General features: G+C 30.7%; 2 protein-coding genes across 2 annotated transcripts in view; one reads left to right on the top strand and one right to left on the bottom strand.

Annotated features, from left to right (window-relative positions):
- The window catches only part of LOC107456453 (procathepsin L-like), a 40,555-nt gene extending 20,541 nt beyond the window's left edge, over window positions 1–20,014 (top strand). The window contains exons 5-8 of the mRNA XM_087153495.1: window positions 1,855–1,955; window positions 3,921–4,081; window positions 4,740–4,853; window positions 19,887–20,014. Coding sequence (XP_087009621.1) covers window positions 1,855–1,955; window positions 3,921–4,081; window positions 4,740–4,853; window positions 19,887–19,989 — 479 coding nt within the window. The 3' untranslated portion in view covers window positions 19,990–20,014. The remainder of the gene's footprint in view (window positions 1–1,854; window positions 1,956–3,920; window positions 4,082–4,739; window positions 4,854–19,886) is intronic.
- Window positions 20,015–21,518: 1,504 nt separating this feature from the next.
- Window positions 21,519–23,578, bottom strand: LOC122273720 (uncharacterized). The gene is made up of 3 exons (XM_087152934.1): window positions 23,517–23,578; window positions 22,162–22,457; window positions 21,519–21,895 (listed from the first exon to the last, which is right to left on the bottom strand). The coding sequence occupies exons 1-3, from the start codon at window positions 23,576–23,578 to the stop codon at window positions 21,519–21,521; spliced, it is 735 nt and encodes a 244-aa protein (XP_087009060.1).

Consider the following 23,578-nt stretch of genomic DNA (forward strand, 5'->3'; position numbering starts at 1 on the left):
GTGCGTTGGCTATCAAAAGGAAATTGTCTGACTCGTCTTTACAATCTGTTTGACTCTGTCATAGAGTTCTTGGAAAATAAAGACACAGAATTGCGCGAAAACCTCATCACATCAAAGAATGATATCGCATACCTGACAGACCTTTATACATTGCTTAATAATATACATGAATCGCCAACTTCGAGGCGATGACTTGAACTTAATAAAAACAAAAAAAGGCGTCGCTGCTTTTATAGCCAAGCTGCTCTTACACAAAAAGAATATCGGCAGACGTGAGTTCCATAATTTTACCAATTTATCAGTATCCTGCAACAAAGACGACTTGCTCGTCTACTGCCAACATTTGAAAAATCTTCACAGTGATTTCATTGAAAGATTCCAGGACATTTTGAAATTGGAAATACCAGACTGGGTGTTAGATCCTTTTTCAAATGTCAACATAGAAATATCACCCCAGTTGGAAGAAGAACTTATAGAACTGACAACGAACGAGGAAATAAAAATCAAATACAAAAATGGCTACAAAAGTCAATTCCGCAGTTGTACCCTGGATTGTGGTCTATAGTTGAACGATTTTTGATAGCATTCCCATCGTCATATTTGTGTGAACGTGGATTTAGCGCTGTGACAACGCTGCTTACTAAAAAGAGAAATCATTTGCAAGTTACCAAACGCGGCGACTTACGACTGTTTTTGAGTAAAATCTAACCTGATATCAACAAACTTATTAAATATCATCAAATTCATTCATCTCATTAGATTAGTATAAAAACGAAAACTGATTACATATTTATATTGTTTCTTTTAATTTCATTAAAATATATTATTAATATTATAAAGTTAAGTTTTATTTGCTCTCACTGGTAAAAATTTCTAGTTTAGAATGTAAGTTTAAACATCAGAACCGACTAATACGTATTACTAAATTAATTAAAGTAATGAAATTGTGGTTTTTAAGTTTTAGGGGTGTATAAAAAATGGGGGGCGCTGAAAAATAATTGATTTTCAAAGGGGGCGGTAAAAGAAATAAGCTTGATAATCACTGGTTTAGTAAAACAAATTGTCTCTCACTATACCTGTGAGTGGCGCTTTCTTCAAGTGCACAAGATTTTTTCTTAAATCAAAATATTTGGTACAAAAAGGAAGAACTGGCAACACATTTATTGCCACATGCTGACAGATTGTATCCCAAATTCGATTGGATATTCGGCAAGGTTCTTCATTCAGACTATTGTGTTTGGGGGATTTAAGGGTCTATAGTTAATGCTAAGCAAGCACAGAAGGTTTGACGCTCTCAGAGCTTCTTGATTGGGTGATAAATTATCTCTTAAAATGGTTCGTGCAGGTATCGGACAATGGCGTAAGAGATAATCTTTAGTAATAAAATTTTTTTTAAGGTAAACTTCTATTAAATAAGACAATATCGGGTCAATACGAATTCCGCTCCCGGTTAAAGTAAAATATCTTCAGTGGTGGAAGGATCCTGGGTTAGAGTCCTTTACCGTTAGTCTGACTGTGGGTTAGTTCCATCAAAAAGTCCTCCACGAAGGCAAATACTTGATCCAGGAGTTGAACATTAATAAACCCAAAATTAGGTCGGCTGTTCAACGACGGTTATAAAATAAAATAAAAACTATGTCTAACTTCGGGGTTAGTAAGGATTCACTACAAACAGTTCTGGTTGTTCCGTATCAGCAATCCGAATAACCTCTAGAAATCAATGATCCTGAAAATTCGTTTCGATGATAAGTTACACAAGTGTTCTGTAACTTATTTTGCGCACCCTACATAAACATTAATACATTTTTTTCGATATTTGAAAATAATTTATATTTTTTATACCTTCGACGACAGGAAATCATGGTTGTCACGGTGGATTTACGGATCATGCTTACCATTATGTCAAAACAAATAAAGGAATAAACAGAGCAAAAGATTATCCGTATAAAGCCAAGGTAAGTGACTGACACAAGAGTGATATAGGGGAGAGTCGGGTAGCCCCGCCCACAGTCAATGTCATATGTATAGATTATTTTTTCACATCAATGGGCCATCGGACATTAATTGTTATATTAAAAAAAGATTATTTTCAAAGTTTGAAGTATTTATGCAGCTGTTAACATGGTAAACAATAGTTTTGAAGATATGTTGAATACAGTAGTCATGAAATTAAGAAAAATTGGTTGAATACTTTGATTAAACTTCATTTTAATACTAAAAAAATAAATTTTTCTATACATACAACATTAAAGTATGTAGTCTTAAGTTTAATTTGCACGAAGAAAGAAGTTTATATGTGAAAAATTTTTCGAGTAATTACAAATTTACAAAAAAAATTGGATTTCGGGTAGCTCCGCTCACATGAATGTCGGGTATCACCGCCCAATTTTATTTCATCGATGAATGTACGGTTGCAAAGATTATTATTTTATTGCTTCAAATTTGAATGTTATATGCATTTTTAACAACAAATATTGTTGTTTTTAAATGATAGAATTCACTAGAAGTATATAAATATGTAATAAATAAAATAATTTTGTGATAAAAAGGATAAATGAGGTTTATCTATTGTCAATACATTGGTCACTTTCATTTACACCTGAAAAAACAGTCAAAAAACATAATTTTTGTAACTGGACGGGGCTACTCGACACATTTTGATAAGCACTGAAAAACATGTTTTAAATTTCTATTTTTCTTAAGTTAAGTTTTTTTTTGGTTTATTCTTTTTGCATTATTTAATTAGATGGTAAAACAATAGAAACATACAAAAATATTGATTATTACTCAATATTATGCAGAAATATAAGCAATACTCCTTAAGAGGGCGGGGCTACCCGACTCTCCCCTATATGTAATTAATTACATTAATATGGATATCATAGTTCAGTTCTTCTTAAACATAAATATTACCCACAAAAACACTGAACATTTTGGTTTTGAAATATTGTTACCTTATAATATATTGTAGCTTAAAAGGATTGTAGCTCTATGCTAAACATTTAGTTAATGTAGCTAAAACGACAATTACGTAGATTTGGAAAATTTATCATCCGTACCCGTAAATTAACTTAAGGAATACAGATTCTGAGGCTCAATAACGATAAATAAGTAATGCGAAGTAATTTTACTTTTGAAGAGATGTATGACAATTTAAACAGGATATTGTTTTTATCACTAGTTAAAACTACATTTTTACAGTATATAACTACTAGATTTTTTTAAAAAATAATTTGCTCTGAATGTTCAAATTTTAATTCTATAGTTCTGTACTGCCCAACACGGATTTTTATTTTACTACAAGTTTAACAGTTATTAATTTTCGAACTAATTGTCAAATCCAATTTTTTTTTATTCCCTCCTACTCTCTATACAACTTTATACCTAATTTTTACCTAACCTAATTTTAAATATCTAGTGTTATAGACTTAGAGCAAAAACAAAGCAATCAAAATTGCAACCAAAAAAAAAAACTCATTAAGTTCATAAACAAATATGGTTATTCAGCATGCCGAATTTCAACTTGTTGAGAGGCTCGTCTGGTACTTTTCCCAAGATTAATGGACAGTGGAATGTGGCTTAATGAGTTGATCTAGTGACATCATTTAGCGTGAAGAGGAATATTAGATTTTTGTGATGAGCACACTTGTGGTGCTGTCATCTATGTTTGCCCACGAGAGTTTCAATAGCCTCAGATCATCATTTCAGAGGCGCAAAAAACTGGAAACTCTTCATACGTTGAATGAATGCGGGAAAGATAGCGGTATCCACGCTGGGTCTCATTTACTTTACACCACACTTTTCTCAACGATTTTAAACCAAAGTTGTATCACCTTTCTCATGATCAATTTTGAAGCCTTAAATTTTGAACACGGTTGTTATTACATTCTTTAAAATTGATAAAATTATTTTTTTCTTAGGAAGGTAAACGATGCAAGAATAAGAAAAGAAAAAATGAAGCACCCATCAAGTACTATGGCGTACTACCAAAAGGAGACGAAAAATTATTAAAAGAAGTCATTGCTACTCATGGACCAGTTACTGCCTTAATTCATGTCACGAAAAATTTACATCACTACAAGTACTGAAATAAGTATCTAGTTCTAAATAATAAATATTTGGTGATGCAGTATGGTGAGATCAGCCGTTAGCTTATTTCAAGTAACATGTTTCAGCTGTTACGACATAAAAACCTATCAGTTATTAATTGCGGTTACAAAATAAGAGGCCATGGAACATTTCATAGTACATGGAATAGATGTCATGGAATATTTATTCTCGTTACTTTGAAATTTTAATAAAATTAATATAGTTTTAATTTAAAATCTACCAAATCATATTTTTGCGAGGAATATATTTACAATTAGGAGAAATAGGCTTTTAAAAGGATAGTAATTACACAATTAATTCTGCAAATTGTTAACATTAAAGACAAGAAAAACTTTACTTTGGTGGTACGTCAGCGAGTCGAAAAGTAATGTGTTTTTTCTTCAAGTTTTCGGAATTAGCAGTAAAAAACACTTTAATTAGAAGCAATTTTTAATAATAAAAAATTCTATAATAGATTCAGATCCAATAAAACAAAATTGTCTGACATTGAGCCAAAGATTGAATTTATTTGTTCAATCAGACAAATATGCCATTAAAAGTATCTCAAAAGTTTAAAATAGTATAATGTTTAAAATAATATAAAAATCTGGGTTTTTAAATATACATAAAATGTGTTTGTTTACCAACAGATCCGGAATATTTCATGACGATGAGTGTACTAAGAAACATCTAGTCAACCATGCTGTTTTAATTGTTGGATATGGCCAATCAAAAGGCATACCTTACTGGATTATCAAAAATAGGTATGCATAAAATACACCAAAAATTAAAATGAAATAAAAAAACTTTTTTTTTGCGACAGCTAAAACTGGCAAAGCAAATAAAACCAAACAGGGCCAAAGTATTATCCAATATAGGATCAATATACTGAAGACAAAAATGAGCGTAATCTGTACTTAAAATAAGGAAACTGGTCACTTGCCCAACACAGCAGCTGACCCTGCCAGTCAGATAATAATACGTCTAACAATAAACATACCATAACCGGTCAAACGGCCGGTTATTATATATATATATATATATATATATATATATATATATATATATATATATATATATATATATATATATATATATATATATATACACGAAGGTTGTTCAATAAGTAATAAGACTCATTTTACTGCCCCGAAACCATTAATCGGAATGATAATTTCTGTGGCATAAAAAAAGTTTGTTGACTGTATTAACAAAAGCAACCGATAGATGGCGTGTACAGACTCATGTTCCTTAGTATCAAGCGGTTAAACTGATTTTCTTAACCACTTGATGACGACACTTTAGTTTAAAACTTTGGATGGTGCCTTGATCAAGTGGTTGAAGTTTTGAGGTAGTGTTTGGGAGGGGTGGAAGTTAAAATTTTACGTTTTCCATTTTCGGTATGGTATTGTGCCCCGTACAGTTATCGATGAAAAGCACAATTTTCTGTTTTCATTTTCTTATTTAAATTTTTAGGCCAGCTTTCAAAAAGGTTTGATGTCATCCAAGCTTTTCGATTAGTTTCATATTATAAAGGAAATGATTTTACGCCGCTGAAACATCTTGGTTTTTTCGATTTCCCTATCATCAACGGTTTTAACTATTCTGTTCCATTCACATTTGCACAATACAATAAAGTTAAACGCTCTTTACTTCTTTTGCCTCCATGACATGCTTCACCCTTTACATGCATAAAAAAGTCCAGTCTTTTTCGTCGTAATTCTTCACGATCAAGCATATTTTCTTCCTAAATTCTTCACAAGCTTCGTCTAAGCAAGCACTTTCACCACATTTTCAAACCAGCCATTACTTGCTTTGAAATTTAAGTGGCCTAATTCTTTTGCAAAAGATTCAGCATTTTCTTTGATTTCTGATAAGGCCCTTCTCCATATCGGGAAATTCACAGGTTTTTATCTTCTTTCGCTTGCCTAGGCCATCCTCGAACTTTTCTAAAATAACTGCTTTATTTTTTTAAATTGTCGAGAGTGTACTGCTTTGAGTTCATTTCGTTGAAAGAGATGATTTTTCGAAACTTTTATAATAAAAACTTTCTTAAAGTAACAAAATTCATTTATAGAATTTGAAAGTTTAATTTGATTTAATATAAAATGATGCGATGCATATGTCATTGCAATTTAAGCACAGTAAAATCAGGGTAGGGTAAACTAACCAGTGAAGGAACACTTAAGCTTCGCTTGCCTTTTAAAAAATCATATTAAGTTCAAAATTCGTAATTTCAGTTAAATGACAGTGTCAACATATTTGTTACTAATTGCAAACTATGCAAAAAAATTGAAGAAACTTACATAATATTGTTTTAAAGTTTTGGAGGTTCAAATAACAAGTAGTAAGAAGACCCAGTGAAGGAACAGAAAATTGCTCAGTAAAGGAACACTTAATTTTGGTTATTTTTTAATGCTCTTTATGAATTTTTTAGCTATACAAATATATAAAAACAAGACTATTTGTGAAATTATAACATACAAGTGTTTGTAAAATGCTAACTCTTTTCTGTAATCATGAACTAGAAATTAAAGTTATGTTACATACAAAATAAATTTTAAAAAAAATCATTCTTTTTTATAATTTGACAGTCAAATCTAAATCATTGTGTCATCCGATGCTGCTTATTATCATTATTATTTTATCACCTTTTTGTTTACTCTTTTTCCTCTTATTTCTTGAAGCTTTTTTTCTTTTTTAAGTATTTTTTATTTCTTTTTCTTTTCTATGTTCTCTTGTTTTGACTTTTTTTGGATCTTTCAGCCTCTTGAAATTTTTGCCATTTCTCTGAAGTTAGTGCAAAAGGTAATTTATTCGTTTTTTTTCTTACTTGACCTTTCTTTTTATTATCATTATTTGGCCAATGTAAATGGTTCTTCCAAACTTCTTCTGATTTTTCAGCAACATTTCTAGAATGCCTTTCTCGAAAATAGACGGGGGAAAGGTGTCTTGAAGTTTGAGGCAAATCCATCTCTTGTTGACTTGTATCTATAGGATCTGTAGAAGTACTGATTTTATTTATAGAATCATTTCTTTTTTCAACTAAGAGAAGATCAGCTTGAGGACTCATTTCAAATTCGATATCTAAGATGCATTCATTATCAATACTAGCTTCAGTTCCTAAGTTTGACTTAACCAAGTGGTCTTCTTTTAATACGTACTTCTTCCATATTGAAAAAAGTACAGGCACTTGGATATTTTCGATATTAGACTCTTCAGTCAATGCTGAGTTAAAAATTTGCAACATATCTTGAGGGATTTTCCTCTCAAGCTTCTGAAGAAATTGAGTATCGTTTCTGTTTAACTCTGTTTTATGTTGAGGAGCTTGCTTCTAAATTCTAACATTGTAAAGAAGTTTTTATAAATTATATAATCACGTTGATAGCTTATTAGGAGTTCTTGTTGCAAAAGCCAGCGAAAAAATTTTCTATTCAAATTTTTATGATTATATTTAATTAGTTTTCGATTTGTAAACATAGTTTATTAAGTTGCCTAACATTTGATGTAACTACACACCCCATTAATAAATATAAATTATAATTTTTTCATAAATTAAGCTATTAAATTAACATTTTGAACTGAAATTATTTCAGGAATTATTCATACAAATTTTAACAAAATTTCGGTTGTCCTCTATATAGCAGAATTACTTATCCTAGAGTCATGTAAAATCATATTTCACACATTAGTGTTCATTCACTGGAAGTATTCCCAGGGTTAGATTCTTCACTGGTTGGAAGTTTTTTTTTTGTCTTTTAAACAGAATTTTGATGTATAATATGACTAAAAGTACAAGAAAATTAAAAAATTTCTTTTATTTTCATTAACTGGGAGAAAAACCCAGTAAAGGAACATTTGTTTCTTCACTGGTTTTTCATCGTTTGGTGATCCAGTGAATAAACACCCTCTTATCTCAGTACTTGATTATGCTATAGTGCTTTAAAAAAAAAATAAAACGTAACTTCAATAACTATATTTTGAAGTATTTTTTTAACAGTGAGAAAAATAAGACTACTACATGCAATTAATTCCACTTCAAACATATAAATACAAACACTCACCTTATAATTTTTTCAACGAAACAAGGTGTTGCAGAGATAATAACAGATTCAAAAATTTTTCCAGAGAAGTCTATTTGACCAGGTAATCCAAAATATTGCTAGATGACTTACTATTGTTTGGCAGTAAGCTATTGTTACCAATCAATCTAAAAAAAACTTTCAAATTCTTATTTTTAATCAATATATATGAAATGTTCCTTCACTGGGTAGTGTTCCTTCACTGGTTGGTTTACCCTAATTAAAAGAGTTTAGAAACATTTATTTTAAGAAAATTTGTTTTACATGTCAGCTAGTCAGACAGTATTATACAAAATCATATTTGTATAGTTACTTAAGCAATTGTAAATAAACTTCTTTGCTTGAAGTTAAAGCATGCTAAAGTTAAATAAATTATAATTTTAAGTAGAATTGTTAAAAATTACTGTTTGAAAAAAAAAACATATTATTAATGTCCAATTCAGATTTGCAGAATTTTGCGTGATTTGCTTGTAACATAAAACGTATGTGTTTAGTATTAGCAAAGAATTTGTCACTTATTTTTTTGCAATATAACCATTTTTGGGGAGAATTTTCGAATGGTTAGGTTTTTATTTTTTAACAAAAAACAAATTGTTTCATTAAAATTTACTCAATTAAAAAATCCGAATTATTCAATTTAAATTTTCTCTCTGTCACAGTTGTAACTTTTTCAAATTCTATTCAAATTTCGCTTACTATAAATTTATTTAAACTTTTTTCGAAACAGATTGTTTAGCAAAATAAGTTAATTCGTAATAACAGTTTATTATTGCAAATTAATAGCAAATTTTGACTGGAAACTGTCTTATGTTAAGCGTAATATATTAATAAATATGACTTTTTTCGCTGTTTAATAATTGCATAATGATTAAATTACATACCATTTTCAATGAGCTTTTCATAAAAAGAAATAATAATGTAGTGTTACAAAATAACTGTATGCAAGAAAATAAATCCCTTTTTAGTTTTAAACCTTAATTTGGAATAATAGTAAAAATAAAATATTTTTGTTATGGCGGAGTATGGGTCATTCTCACAAAAACAGTCATTTTCATGTCCCCAGTATATTTTATGTTTGTTTTACATCTTACGGAAAAAAAAAATTCAGGGATAGCGTCCTTCAGAATGCAAGCTAACAAAAGAATGAAAATAAAATTATCAATTTTTATTTTTTATTTATTTTAGGTAATTAAAATATACCAATATGTCATTCCCTCACTTGTCCCCACTACTGATTTAAAAAAAGTAAAAAATTGTTTCTGAAATAAAAAAATTTTTCTTACAAATTCGTGTGTTTTATTTCAGAATACTGAAATATAGAATTCAGAAAATCAATTTTAAATTTAATTTCTGATAAAAATATTAACACAGCACTATTTTAAAATTTGTCCCCAGTGTTTCGCGTCATTCCCTCACAACAATGTTCTTATCACCTGCAATCTTCTTAGAATAAAAATATTTTAATAAAAACTTCAGAAGTTAACAACTGGCATCATAGAACAAAATTGCAGTATGTTTCCATCTTCAACTTAAAGAAGCTTTGCTGTGGAATAAATTTGAATGAATCAAACCAGGTAAAATTTTTTACATTTGTCATTCCCTCATGTCATTTTTTAGAGTAAAATAAAATACAACTTCATCGAGAAAGTGGATAATTATATGTTGCTTTCTTGTATGAATATAAATGTATGTGATTGACTTCAGAAATTAATTAGGCCTAACTGTTATTTTTAAATTTTATTGAATTTGTCATTCCCTCACTAGTGTATAAAGTGAGGGAATGACGCTGAAGTGAGGGAATGATTCAAGATGAGTATATTATAAAATTGTTTTTTGTTCAATCGTGCCAGCCAATTTTATTTCCCAAACCTGTAAAAACTATTAAATATATAAGACTAAATTATAATAAATATTAGATATACTTAGTATGTTATCATTTTAAAACTTTAGGTAGATGTAACTTAGATAAAAACATGTATTAAAATAAAATATCATTCCCTCACTATTAGTGTCAGTCCCTCACTTTTTAAATAGTGAAAATAATTAATATACTTATTAATTAATTTGAAAAATAAACAAAAAAATTAATAATTTAATTAATTAATTATTATAAATTAATTAATTATTATAAATTAATTAATTATTATAAATTAATTAATTATTATAAATTAATTAATTATTTAAAAAATTAATTAATTTAAATATTAAGTATAATTTATAGGATATATACTTTCTTTATAATGCCATTACATATTTCTATTAATATAAAAAGTTTCAGAGCTTTTTATTCACTTTACTTTTTTGGGATTTTATGAACTGAAAAATGACAGTTTTTGTGAGAATGACCCATATGATGATAAATAATTATTAAAAGTACATAACTTTAAACGCATTTTAGCCTAAAAACTTCTTTTCTTAATGAGGAAAAATATATGAATTTTAATTTCACAATATAATTGGGAAAACAATTTTTGAAACCTAATTTAATTCTGATTGGAATCATAAAAAATTAATATTAATTAGTTTCAATGATAAGATTGATTTCATTCATTGATATATCTTACAGTTCGCTTACGAAAATCTAGTGACATTTTTAAATTACATAATTTTATTTTAATTACATTTTTCTTAATAAATGAGCTAAATTTAAATTGGTACAAACTGTTTAGATATTCAAAAAGTGTAAAATTTATATCTTGACAAAAATTAAGAAATTGTTATGAAATTTCGTTTATTAGAAATAGAATACTAATAATTATATGTAAACTAAAAATGATTTAAAAGGTTTACCAAACCTCAAACAGCGTTCTTCATGAAAACAAAGACCTTAGTTTTTATTCTTATTAAAGGCACAACCATTAAAAATAGGTTGATAGCATTTCGTTTTATTTAACGAGTTGAACTCAAATAAATTGATTTAGCTAAATTGTGTAATAAGTAAAGCTAAATCAACAAATTAATTGATCTTGAATTGTTTGGAAACGTCTGTTTAAATTGCAATAATTTACAATTGTATTACTCTTGAAGGATAAACATAGTTTAATAATGAATTTACAACAATTATTTTTTATTTTAAAATTGTAAATTTTAGACAGTATACTTCAAATCTGTAGAATATGAAGAAAAAAAATATATGGTATGAAACTTTACTACATGAGTTACTCACCAAAATACTAAAAGATTGCAAATTAAATATATTGATATTTCAATAACATCAAATATTAATGCTTCTAACACCAGTATTCTAAATTTTATTTAATTATCTATTAATATTTTAAATGCAAATATTTTTAAAAAAATGCAAAAATTTTTTTAAATTTCTTAAATTATATTTAATTAATATTTTTTTGATAAGTTATGTAAACATAAATTCAGCATAAAAGATATTAATTTAAAATATCTCTAGCATTTTATCTTCGAGAAATTTTTAGTAACGAAGATTATTATTTTTTATTTTCACTTTTATTAATGGTGAGTAACTAAATCATGAGTAACTAAAAAATCAATACTAACTTAGACTTGATTTATTGACCTTTTTTGTTCAATATTTGTTTAAAAAAAATTTTTTTTTTTTTTACATCTTTCATTTTTCCTCTTTAGTTTGATAATAACTACTCTACTTTTTTTTTTTTTTCATTATCAAAGAAATCGACATGGAGTAATTACAAAAAAATTAGTTGTTTCATTTTTAAAAACGCAAAACACAAAGTAACTATCTGTACCACTTTCTAAGCAGGAATACGCACAGTTAATTAATTAGCTGTAAGTCTATGCAATATTTTCTAAATTAAAAAAAAAATTTTTTTTATTAACTTTAGAACAGTATCCATTAAATTATAATCTAATTGTTCAAATAACGTACAATTAAATTTACAAACTGCAGAGCCTTACCATTTTTGAGAAGAATCGATTGTCATATAAACTAAGCTGTATATTTTTTAAATGAATAAATTTTATTTAGAATAAACTTGCAAAGTTGTAGCTAATTCCAGTTTGTTTGTTTTTTAAATGGCATTTATAAATTTACATAAAATTTTTATTTTAAAATTGATATAAAAATAATTTTATTAATAAATTAGCAATATATTTAATAGTTTAAAAAGTTTTTTTGAATGTCTTTTTACTGTATAAAATGAGTGAGCAATTTTCTCATTAAATATGTGATTTATAACACACACTCTTGTTTACGGAATAAGTTTTTTCAATTAAATTTTCAATTTGTTTTTATATTTATATCAAATAAAGATCTCCAATAAATTGTTTCACACTAATATTTTCTATATATGTTATAAAGATAATTTTTATAAACCAAGAAATTACCGCACATTTTTGGAAGGTTTTACATACTTCAGACATATTTTTGAAAACGGCTCAATTGCTCTCGGTGATGAAAATAAGTATATATGGTAAACGAGAGTATAATTGAGCGATGGTAAGGGAAAAATATTTCTCCCTTTCAAGTTGTTTTCCTGGAGAAAAGGATTCCGTCCCCTATATAAAATCCCTCTATGGAAATAGAACCCCCTCCCTTACAAACGGACACTGGTGCACATCATTGATAATGTTTTAGGTTAGAATAGGGTTAGGTGAAAAGTAGGAGACACCATTTCAATGTGTTACTGACGTCTTTATGTCCATTTTTTTTTTTAAAAGTTTATCGTTATGAGAATTGGTTTTCTATTCTTAAAATTTGTTATTATTTTTTTTTATATTCAGAAGAAAAATCTACACTATTTATGGAAAAAAATTAAGTTATCATTGATTAGAAAAAAAATTCGTGAAATCAAGTTTTTTTTTTTTAACATTGAGTGTATAGGAAATTTGAAGGGATTTCTTTTTTTCTTCGAGATATCGAAAAATTCGTGAAATCGAGGATTAAGAGCATAAGGAGATTTATAATGCTATTCAATTCGAATAAAGATTTTACAAATGTAGGTTTGAAATCAATTCCTATATTTATTAGACTAAAGCTAGCTAAAAATAATTTAAAATATATGCTCATAATTTATGTTTAATAATTCTTATTGCACTAACTTGATGTTTTTATCAAAACCTTTTTTTTCCGCATTTACATGAAATCCATAATTTTAAAATTTAAAAAAAATACTATGCAAAAGCGTAAAAAATATTTTAAACTAATGAACAAAACTAAAAGATAAAGAAAAAACGTGTTATTATTAAAAGAACATGGATGACGCTATTTTATTTTCGGCTGAAAACGTTTTCATTTGACTTAAAAATATGAAAAACAAATCAGAGCGGATTTATGATTGATTTACAATTTGTAAACAAATTACGGAGAAATCATATTGTGAAAGAGCTACAAAAAGACGTCACAGAAGGCGTTGCCGAGAACTCCAAAACCCGCATTTGGGGCTACACGAAAGACAACACCCCTGGAAAAAACCTACTCAAACAAGTGAAAAAATTCAACCTGACGGTCTACGCACCAGCAGATCCGACCTACATGCCCATGAGTGTTCATCACACGCACGATATTCTTCATATACTTATTACGAATTCGAACAACCCCTTCACTATCAATACTGTGTTCGCACTCAGCAGCGACCATCTACCCATCCTTGTCACTGCAAATTTCAAAAAACAGGATAAAACTAGGACAAAAACCAATACTGAATGGCTCTCGTACACTAACTGCCTCCAAAAAAGAACAAACCAGGCAAATAATCTAAGCTCAGAAACGGATATAGAATATGAGATAACTCATCTTACAAGGGCATTCAAGATGCCTACGGAGATTCATCTTATAAAGTTGATATTCCAAATGACTACTACAAGCTCCCGTTTTACATTAAATACCTCATCAAGATCTACACTATCTTAATAGTGAAGGGGTTGTTCGAAACCCCTTCAAACAAACTTAGAAAATCTTTCCAAAGGACAAGAGATCCTAGCACCAAAGCTCAAGTAAACAGCTATACCAAACTGATCAAAAAAGAGATCTTGGAATTTAAAAAGGAGTCCTGGGATGAGTTAGTTAGTTATTTAGTGTTTTTGGCGCAAGAGCCAGAAATGGCTATACCGCACCATGAACTTGGTCTAAAAAACGAGTGCTTTGTGAGTCCTGGGATGAAAAGATTGAGAGCCTCTCAGCACAGGACAAAACTGCCTGGACTATGGCTCGGGCTCTCAAAAGACCCAAAGCAACGAATATGCCTCTCCTTGGCCCTAGTGGTAAAACCTATTCGGACATTGACAAAAGCGAAATCTTTGCAGACACAATTTTCCATTAATAAGATACCCAGAAATATTAATACTGAGGCAAATATACTGGATACTTATAATAATTATATCACTACGCAAACCCCAAACAAAGACATTGAGCTGATCACTACAGAAGAACTGTATAAGATCATTGATAAATTTCATAACAATAAAGCAACGGGGATGGACAAAAACAACAACGTTATGATCAAATTCCTACCTCCAAACATTATTGAACAACTCAACTCCTGCCTCGAAAAGTGCTACTTCCCAATCCAATGGAAACAAGCTCAAATTGTGCTTTTCCCCAAACAAGGGAAAAACATCCTTATGCCCGATAGCTATAGGCCGATAAGTCTCCTCAAGGCATTCTCAAAATTGTTTGAAAGGACTATCCTAAACCGACTGAAACCCCATCTCACCTTCCTACCCGATGAACAGTTCGGGTTTCGAGATAATCTCTCAACGATTTAACAGCTGGTCACGATAGTTGAGGAGGTATCCAAGAGTTTTTACAAAAAAGAGACTATTGCTCTTCTGACTTTGGACGTGGCCAAAGCTTTTGACCGCGTTTGGCATCAGGGACTTATCTACAAACTGATAAACCACGATATCCCAAAGGACCTGATCTTATTAATTAACAATTACTTAAGCAACAGGGTATTCCACACCAAAGTTAATGACACCAAACCAAAGTTAACTGTTCTTCCTAATTTTTTGTATTACATCCCCCACTGAATTTAGCTCTAGCTGCATACACTACTACCCCACTCAGATGAATGAGTTAGGACCCCTGACGGGACCGAAACTTAGGTAACCAATTCATATAGGCATAGACATAGGCGTTGCCGAGAGCTCCAATCAACGCTCTCAAACTCTTTCTTCTCTACCTGTAGATGTTAAAGGTTGGTTACATGCTACAATTAAGCAGCGACCACTGGCCAGTCTGGATCACCACCACACTTGAAACCAAAGAAAATAACACATTCAAAAAGAAAGTAGACTGGATTTTATTTCACAATATCCTACATCTCTCCAATAGTAATGAAGATGATACTATTCTTAACAACCAAATGATATAGATCATGCAATTTTATTTTTTTTATGACCGCCGTTGAACAGTCGACCCAATTTTTGGGTTTACGACTACTAATGTTCAAATCCGTAGACTTGTAATTTTGAACCAATCCAGAAGACAAGGAAACTCCTGGATCGGTACCCCCAAAGGTATTGATTTGTTATGGGAAGATGGAGGACTTTGAGACTCGACAGATTTAACGGGCATCAGTCAAGATCATGCAATTGAGGATATAACTAACTCACTATCAAAGGCCCTTAAAGAGGCCACTGAAATTTTTTCAGCAAACCTTAATAACTTTAAACTTCCAAGCCATATTAGAAATATAATAAAGGAGAAAAATAAAATAAAGAAGAGATTTCAACAGAACCGTAATCCCGAACTTAAAAAATAAGTAAGATTAATAAAGAAATTAAAAAAAATATGCAATAATCACAGAAATAAAGAATGGGATGAGAAACTAAATACTACTGATAATTCCATATGGAAAATGATCAAATCACTTAGAAGAACACCGAGTAGCAAAATGCACTTAAAAGGGCCAGATGGCACGGTATACACAATAGACGATAAAGCAGATGTTTACGCAACAACAATGGAAAAGCAATTCTCAATAAATGATGACAACAATGACCCAAACAGTGATAAAATTATCTTGGACAAATATAATGAAATCATCAATAAACAGCATAATAATGTAAACAATATTAACCCGACCACAGAAGACGAGGTCACCTCTGTCATCAAAACCCTCTCCAATAGAAAAGCGCCTGGACACGATAACGTTACAAACTATATGATCAAAAATCTCCCAAGGAATAAAATGAACCAACTTGTTAACATCTTCAACTCCTGTATTAATGCACTATATTTTCCCACCAACTGGAAAAATTCTGATGTTATCCTATTTGCAAAACCCGGCCAAAACAGCATCAAATCCCGAGAACCATAGACCAATTAGTCTACTCTCATCTATCTCAAAAATATTAGAAAAAGTTATTCAAAATCGACTGAACAACCACACCCAAAGTATTATTCCAAATCAACAATATGGCTTTAGGAAGAACTTATCAACAACAAAACAACTGATTAACATTCTAGAATTTCTAATCCAAGGCTAAATATAAACATGATACTGCTTTTCTACTTTTATTAGATGTAGCCAAGGCATTTGATCGCGTTTGGCATCAAGGCCTTATTGTCAAATTTTCACAATTAAATATTCCAATGGACTTAAATATCTTAATAAATTCATATCTTACTGACAGGAAATTCAGAATAAAAATAAACAACACGCTTGGACTATAGAGATATTAAAGCAGGTGTGCCACAAGGAAGTATTCTTGACCCCCTGCTCTACATATTATACACAGCAGACTTCTCAGTCAATAATCGAAACAATAATGAATTTACAGCTCTATATGCTGACGATACTGCTCTAATCACAAAATCTTCAAGCAACAGACAAGCAGCTATCTATATGCAGCAAAAAATGTATGAAGTAGAAAAATGGTGTTAAATCAGCCTTCACCCAGAAAAATCCCTACTCATCATTTTCAATAAAAAGAAAAATGGCAAAACCATTCCCAATATTTTACTCTATAACAAAATCATCAAACCAATATCACACGCCAAATACTTGGGCGTGATCATTATTATTTCGACTATCAACTGAAAGAAGCACATCACTAACGCCATTAACAAAGCTAACGGCGCTTACTGGGAACTCCACTCAATCCTAAATGCAAATTCAACCCTGAATATTAAATGCAAAAGGACTGTCTATGTAATGGCTATTGGGCCAGTTCTAACCTACGCATGCCATGCAATTAACACCCTAAGCAATTCTTTAAAAAGAAGTAGCTAGTGCTGAAGGTAGAATCCTCAGAAGAATGCTAGGTGCACCTAGATGCATCAGCTATAACAGCATTCTCACAGATCTTAAAATCACCAACATAAACGAATATATGGATAAATTAAATAAGGATTTTTATACAAAAGCCATCAACTGTACCACTAGCGATTTTAATTTACTATTGACTTTATAGAAGACAACACCAAATTCAGCCCCATCACCGCCTTTTTCAAACAACATTTAGGATAATATTCTAATTATTCATTCAATTTGATACACACATACATCTCATGCAGAGCAAACATAACAATTACTAGCTCGGAGCAACCCCCCTCGGAGGGTCACGACCAAAGAGTTAGTATTTGATGTGAGCTGAGCAACCCAGAAACGAGAGGTAATACCGGGACGCCTGGGTCAGTTCTATAACAGAGGATATACTTTTATTTTTACCTTACACTCAATTCATGATTATTATTATTTGATCTTGATAACCCCAACCCGATTTGTATATATGTATATAGCTAATTTAATCAAGTACCACTTTTATTATACCTCAATTGTTTTATATTCTCGCTTATCTTAATTATTAGTGTTTATTGATCTATTTTTGTGTTTGTAAATATCGTTCTCATTTTATTATTTTTTTTTATACTTCGTATTTGTACCCTCATATGGGGCTCCTTTGTGCAGGATTTCGCAGTTTTTGAACTTTAACATGTAAAAAAACTATGTTAATTAAAACTTTAGCAAAATTTATCGATATTATATTCGTAACTGGACTCAGAAATTTGATCAATATTGGCATTATTTGTATGTAATATTTACCAATAATAAGTCAAAACATACCTTGCACAAAGTAGCCCTCAAGTGGGGCTACTTTGTGCAGCGATAGGAATTCAGTTTAGTAATCATGGTTTTAGTAAAATATTGATATAAAATTGTTGAAAAAGTTAATTGTTGACGCTTTTAATAACAAAAACATCAAGATATGTAAAGATATTAGTTTGAAAATAATTTTCAGCGTTAAAGAACCATTTTTTATAAAGAATTTTTTCTTAAAAAGAATGTTTATTTCAAAACATTTGAGTTTAAACAAAAGGAAACCATATACATTTTTGAACATTGAAGTAGATGAAATTTCAAAAATAATATTTATTACATATTCATTAACATTTATAATATTGATGAATTTGAACATTACATGCTTGAATGAACATGATAGAATTTGCTCTTCAGTTTCTGTCAAGTTCCTGATGTCCTATAAAATATATTTTTAGTGTTAAATCGTTTGATTAATTCATTGGAAAGTCTTTGTAGAAGAAAAATAATAGTTTACCAGCATGTTTCTTGTGAATTTTATTAGAGATAGTATTTATGTAGATTTTGTACTTCCGAGAAGCTTCTGCAATCGACATGCCACGAGCAACTGCTTGCAAACATTGTTGCAGCTTTTCTAAAGTGTAATTACGGTAGTTTCTCGTTCCAGGTAATTTTTTTTATAACGTCTGCCCATTTTTCTGTCGAAAAAAAAACGAATGAAACTTTGCACAAAGTAGCCCCACAGTGCATTTTTTTTTCATTTTCCGTTTATTTGTTATTAATTTTCAAAATTTTTTAACGCTAACATGATATAATTGTTTATTAATATGTAAATAAAAAATTTTGCGCTTACTACAATTGTTTTATCAACGTCTTTGCATTTCACAGCCAAAGTTTCCACGCACACTTTTCGACGTCTGACGTTCTCGGAAAGTTGTTGACATTGGATAAACAAAACACACTCTGAGATTGTTTTAAAATTCAAAACTTTTTTTGTAGTAATAAAGGAGACTTCTATCTTCAAATTCCACACATTTTTAACGTGAAAAAAAACATAATGCTGAATAGCAGCACTTGAAAAGTGCCAAATTCGAATTTGCACAAAGTAGCCCCCGCTGCACGAAGTAGCCCCACTTGACGGTATTATAATTATTTTATGTTATTTTTATGATTATTTCAAACATATTCCAATACCAATTCCGACCTTTTCTCAACTTAAGATTCGCTGGCGTCAGCGTCCAATGAGATCCCGCGATTCCTAACGTGGTGGTAGGCACCGCCCCCTCCGATTTCCAATTTCATTTCCTATATCTTTACCCGCCACTATCGAATTCACATTATCGACGAATCGGTTAATGACGCTACGCGGCAGTGTACCGAGCTGCATGTAATTTCTAACGTACATGCTACAAGATGCTCCACTAGGATCTTGATCTACGTTGCACCCAACATTATTGTTTCAAACCCAATTCTCAAATTGTGCAACATTGAAGCGGAAATGGATCCCTTAACTTTAGTCGTTGCCCTGCATTCATTGTCAGATATCTTTTAAAAAAATGGAATACTCATCACAAAACAGATTCTATGGACTATACTGTAAACTGATTTTATATCACTTGCTAACACTGTCATTTCTTTTTTAAGCTTTTCCTTTGTTTTGTTTAGTCATGAGCTAATAAAATCTCTCTCTCTATATATATATTAAACTTAACATATAATGTTTTTTATTATCTTGCAGTTGGGGTGAGAAGTGGGGAGAGAAAGGATATTTCAGGCTGATAAGAAATAAAAAAAGCCATTGTGAAATTGCTAAACATACAACGTTACCAATTCTGGCCTAAGAACCAATAAAGATTTTGATAAATATTATATTCTTATTATTTGCATTTTTTAAACTCATTTTATTCACTTCGTATGATTTTACCTACGTACACAGTCCCTAAATTGAACGGTCGTTGAGAAAATAATTTCTTATTGGTAGCTGCAACTATGTGTTTCGTCGTTTTAATTTAAATTTGAAAAGTTAAATCTTAAATTGTTATACCCACTATGTTAAATCAACCATGCCGTTCAAACGTATGTATGTAGAATGAATTAGTTCGGCAAATATGCTTTTAAGTGTTGACGAAGTAGCTTTTCTTCTTCTTTTTATGAGCTTTTTTTTAATGTATCTAGCATTAAAAAAATAATCCCAAAACAATAGTGATAAGATATTACTTTATTAAAAATTTTCAATCGCGCTTCGAAGATATATCGCTCATGGGCTGCAATAGCAGAACTCCAAAAATCATGTTTTAAGATAAGAGGTTTTAAAGTTTTCATTGCAAAGCAAAATGCACAAGAAATGCTATCCTTTGCTTAAACAAAGATTATCTTCAAGCTGAATTATGAGTTCTGCAAGCATTGCTGCTGAAAGAATGAGCATTTTCATATTTAAACCTGTTCTTTGACCAAAACGCGTGTTTGAGCCACTATTACAGCCTATGAGCGATATGTAGAGGGGAAAGAACAGTCATTATGTTTCGAGCGTTTAAAAACAGGCGCTCATTTTAACGACTTTCCAAACGTGAATGAGAAGAAATAAAAGTAATTTGAAATATAAAACGTAAAGTGGAAAAATAAATGTGAAAAACAAATCTAGAAAAATCGCAATAGCCGTGTGAAAAACAGAACAAGAAAGGTGAAGAACTGCGACTTAACTTTTCCGTCCCTTCGCTAGCTAGCTTGGTCAAAGGACGACCAATAATGTTTGTGAAATAAAATGTTCTAAGAGAAATTAGCACTTCGAACTCTCTTCAGTGGTGAACCAGTTCGCTGTAGCACGCTAAAATCAAATTCTATGGAAAAATTATTCGATTGCATTACATGAATTATTGGATTGCAAACAGCGTGGTGACGATTCAAGCTGTAAAGGCGATTCGTTGGTGGTATTGATTTTTATATGAATTTAATTCTAAACTTAAAAGACATCTCAAAAGAACGTTTGTACATGAATTAGTTTCCTTTGTTTCAGTTTGTTACTATTTTCAGTTCAATATGCCAAACGAAGCTGAGCAGAATCGTACTGAATCTCAAATTGCACGTATAGCTGTTAAATTACCACCAACATGGAAGAATAATATCAAATTTCGGTTTGTTCAGGCGGAAAGTAATTTTGATTCATCAGGAATTACTAACGACCAAACTAAATATAACAATATTATTGCAGCTATCGACCCAGAGACTTTATCGGCAGTTGCAGATATTTTGTTTAATCATCCAACCGCTAATAAATAAAAGACTTATCGCGGAATATTTTTTATTTTATTTCCAATGGCAGATTATAGACAGTAACAACATGCATAAACATCTAATAAAATAAGTCTATTAATCATAACATGTCTCTAGCTTCCCAATAGCGTTCAGTGATGGAATTCCTGCACAGTGCAGAGCAGCGGAGAAGGTGCGTGGAGTCCATGTCCTCACCAGAACTGCAAAGAGTGCATACCGGGGAAGAAACGATACCAAATCTAGGCAGATGTTTCCGCAGACAGTCATGACCAGTGACCAAGCGGAATTCAGCTAACGCTCTTCGTCTTGGGCCATTTCGCAAATTTAGGATGGTAGCCCACCAAAACTTAGTAGAAGTTCGGTCGATAAGTTCTTCATGAGCACAAGTCTTAATGGTCCTCTTAATAAGCTGTTTGATGAACAGAAGGGCATTTGTAACGTAACAGTGTGTGACAACTGTGCTAAAAGCATCAATTCCTCGAGAGGTAATGCTAAAATGATGTTACTTGAGAGACACACACGAGAAGTCATGTTTTTTTTTGTGTTGTTGAGAAAGTGAGTTTTTTTCTGAGAAGAGATTTCTTTTGGGTAATTTTTTGTGATTTTTCGTGTGAATGTTTAAATAAATTGTTTGGTACAACTCACGTCTTATTTCTGGTTGTTGTGACACAACAGCATAATGTGCGCAGAAGTCTGAATAATTAAGACCCCTTTTTTTGCTAAGTAGTCTGCATTTTCATTACCCGTAACTCCGCAATGGGCAGGAACCCACTGGAGAACAATGGTTTTCTTAAGAGAAGCTAGGTTTACAAGTTGGAGGTAGCAATCCAAAATGTCTCGAGTTAAGGGATTATTTAAGGATGCAGTGGCAAGCAAAGCAGCTCTTGAGTCACATAGGACAACAGCTTTTACAAAAAGATCGATATGACACTGTAACTGGACTAAAGCTATCTCTCCATCAAAAGCAGATCCCTGTCTCACGGGGGCATAAAAGGAAGAAGCCTCGGAGAAAACTCCGTCATCGCGGAATATACAGACTCTGAAAATAAACAATTTGAATTACAATTAGGAGACCACAAACTGTCACATTTGTTGAGGAAGTTGCGAATGCTGGAAGGTATACCTCAAAAAAAAATAAATCACACTGAATAACTTTCGTTGTAGTGGTCGAATTTTCACGAAATAATAGTCAATCTTAATGGTTCCTGGGTGTGAACTCAAATGTGCTAATTAATTAGTGCTAACTATTAATTAACCCTTTTATGGGCACTTTATTTCTAGCAAAGGTAAATTACAGTATTTTTGGAATTGTTTTAAGAACAGTAACAGATATATATTAAAAAAAAATTCATTTAGTTTATAAAAATGCCATTTTTTTGGTAGTTAATATATTTAACATGACCTATTATGAACTTACTGACTTTTATTTTTCTTTATTTACAAAATAAATTCCTTAAATGCTACAAACTTCAAAAGGAATTGTGTATTTTATAACTTTTATACGTTTTTTAAAAGTGACAAATGGTTACCAATTTTATTCAAACTCACTTCAAGAAAGCTGAAGTTATTGAAAAATGGAAACTTGAATTAAAAGTGGTAAAACGTGGTGGATACTTACCACTGCCTTAAAAAGGGTTAAGTTACGAAATCAGACACAAATACGTACTTTCTCTGAATAAACATATATTTTCTTTTTTACATATTTCGAATCTTGACACTTGAAAAAATGGGTCCTAAATTGGTTCGCAATAAGGATTTATATAACTGCCGAAGGTTTGTAACTAATAACAACCATTAAGAAACTGAATGAATGACAAGACGGGAAAACATAATGCTTCTCGTTGCTAAGCAACCCCAAGAATTTTTCGGGTTGTTGTCTGAGCAAAGAGAACAGATTTTTTTATCTCCTTTGAAAAGGAAATTTGAATCGATTAATAAATTATTTTTAATTTTAAAAGAATTTTAGAATCTTACGGTTGAACTTTTTATCTGACATTATTTTTTTTAAAGCTGTTTCAACGTCATTTCCAAATTTTCATAATACCAAATTTTCATAAATTTATGAAGAGTTGTAGGGCTAATTGCCTTTACACCTCACTTCGAGTCTCTTGGGTGATCAAGCAAAGGAGGACCTGAAAAAAGATAGCGATTGTGATGCAT

This window comes from Parasteatoda tepidariorum, chromosome 10 (genome assembly GCF_982258835.1).
Source record: "Parasteatoda tepidariorum strain Cologne lab strain chromosome 10, Ptep-v5.0, whole genome shotgun sequence".
Lineage (NCBI taxonomy): Eukaryota > Metazoa > Arthropoda > Arachnida > Araneae > Theridiidae > Parasteatoda > Parasteatoda tepidariorum.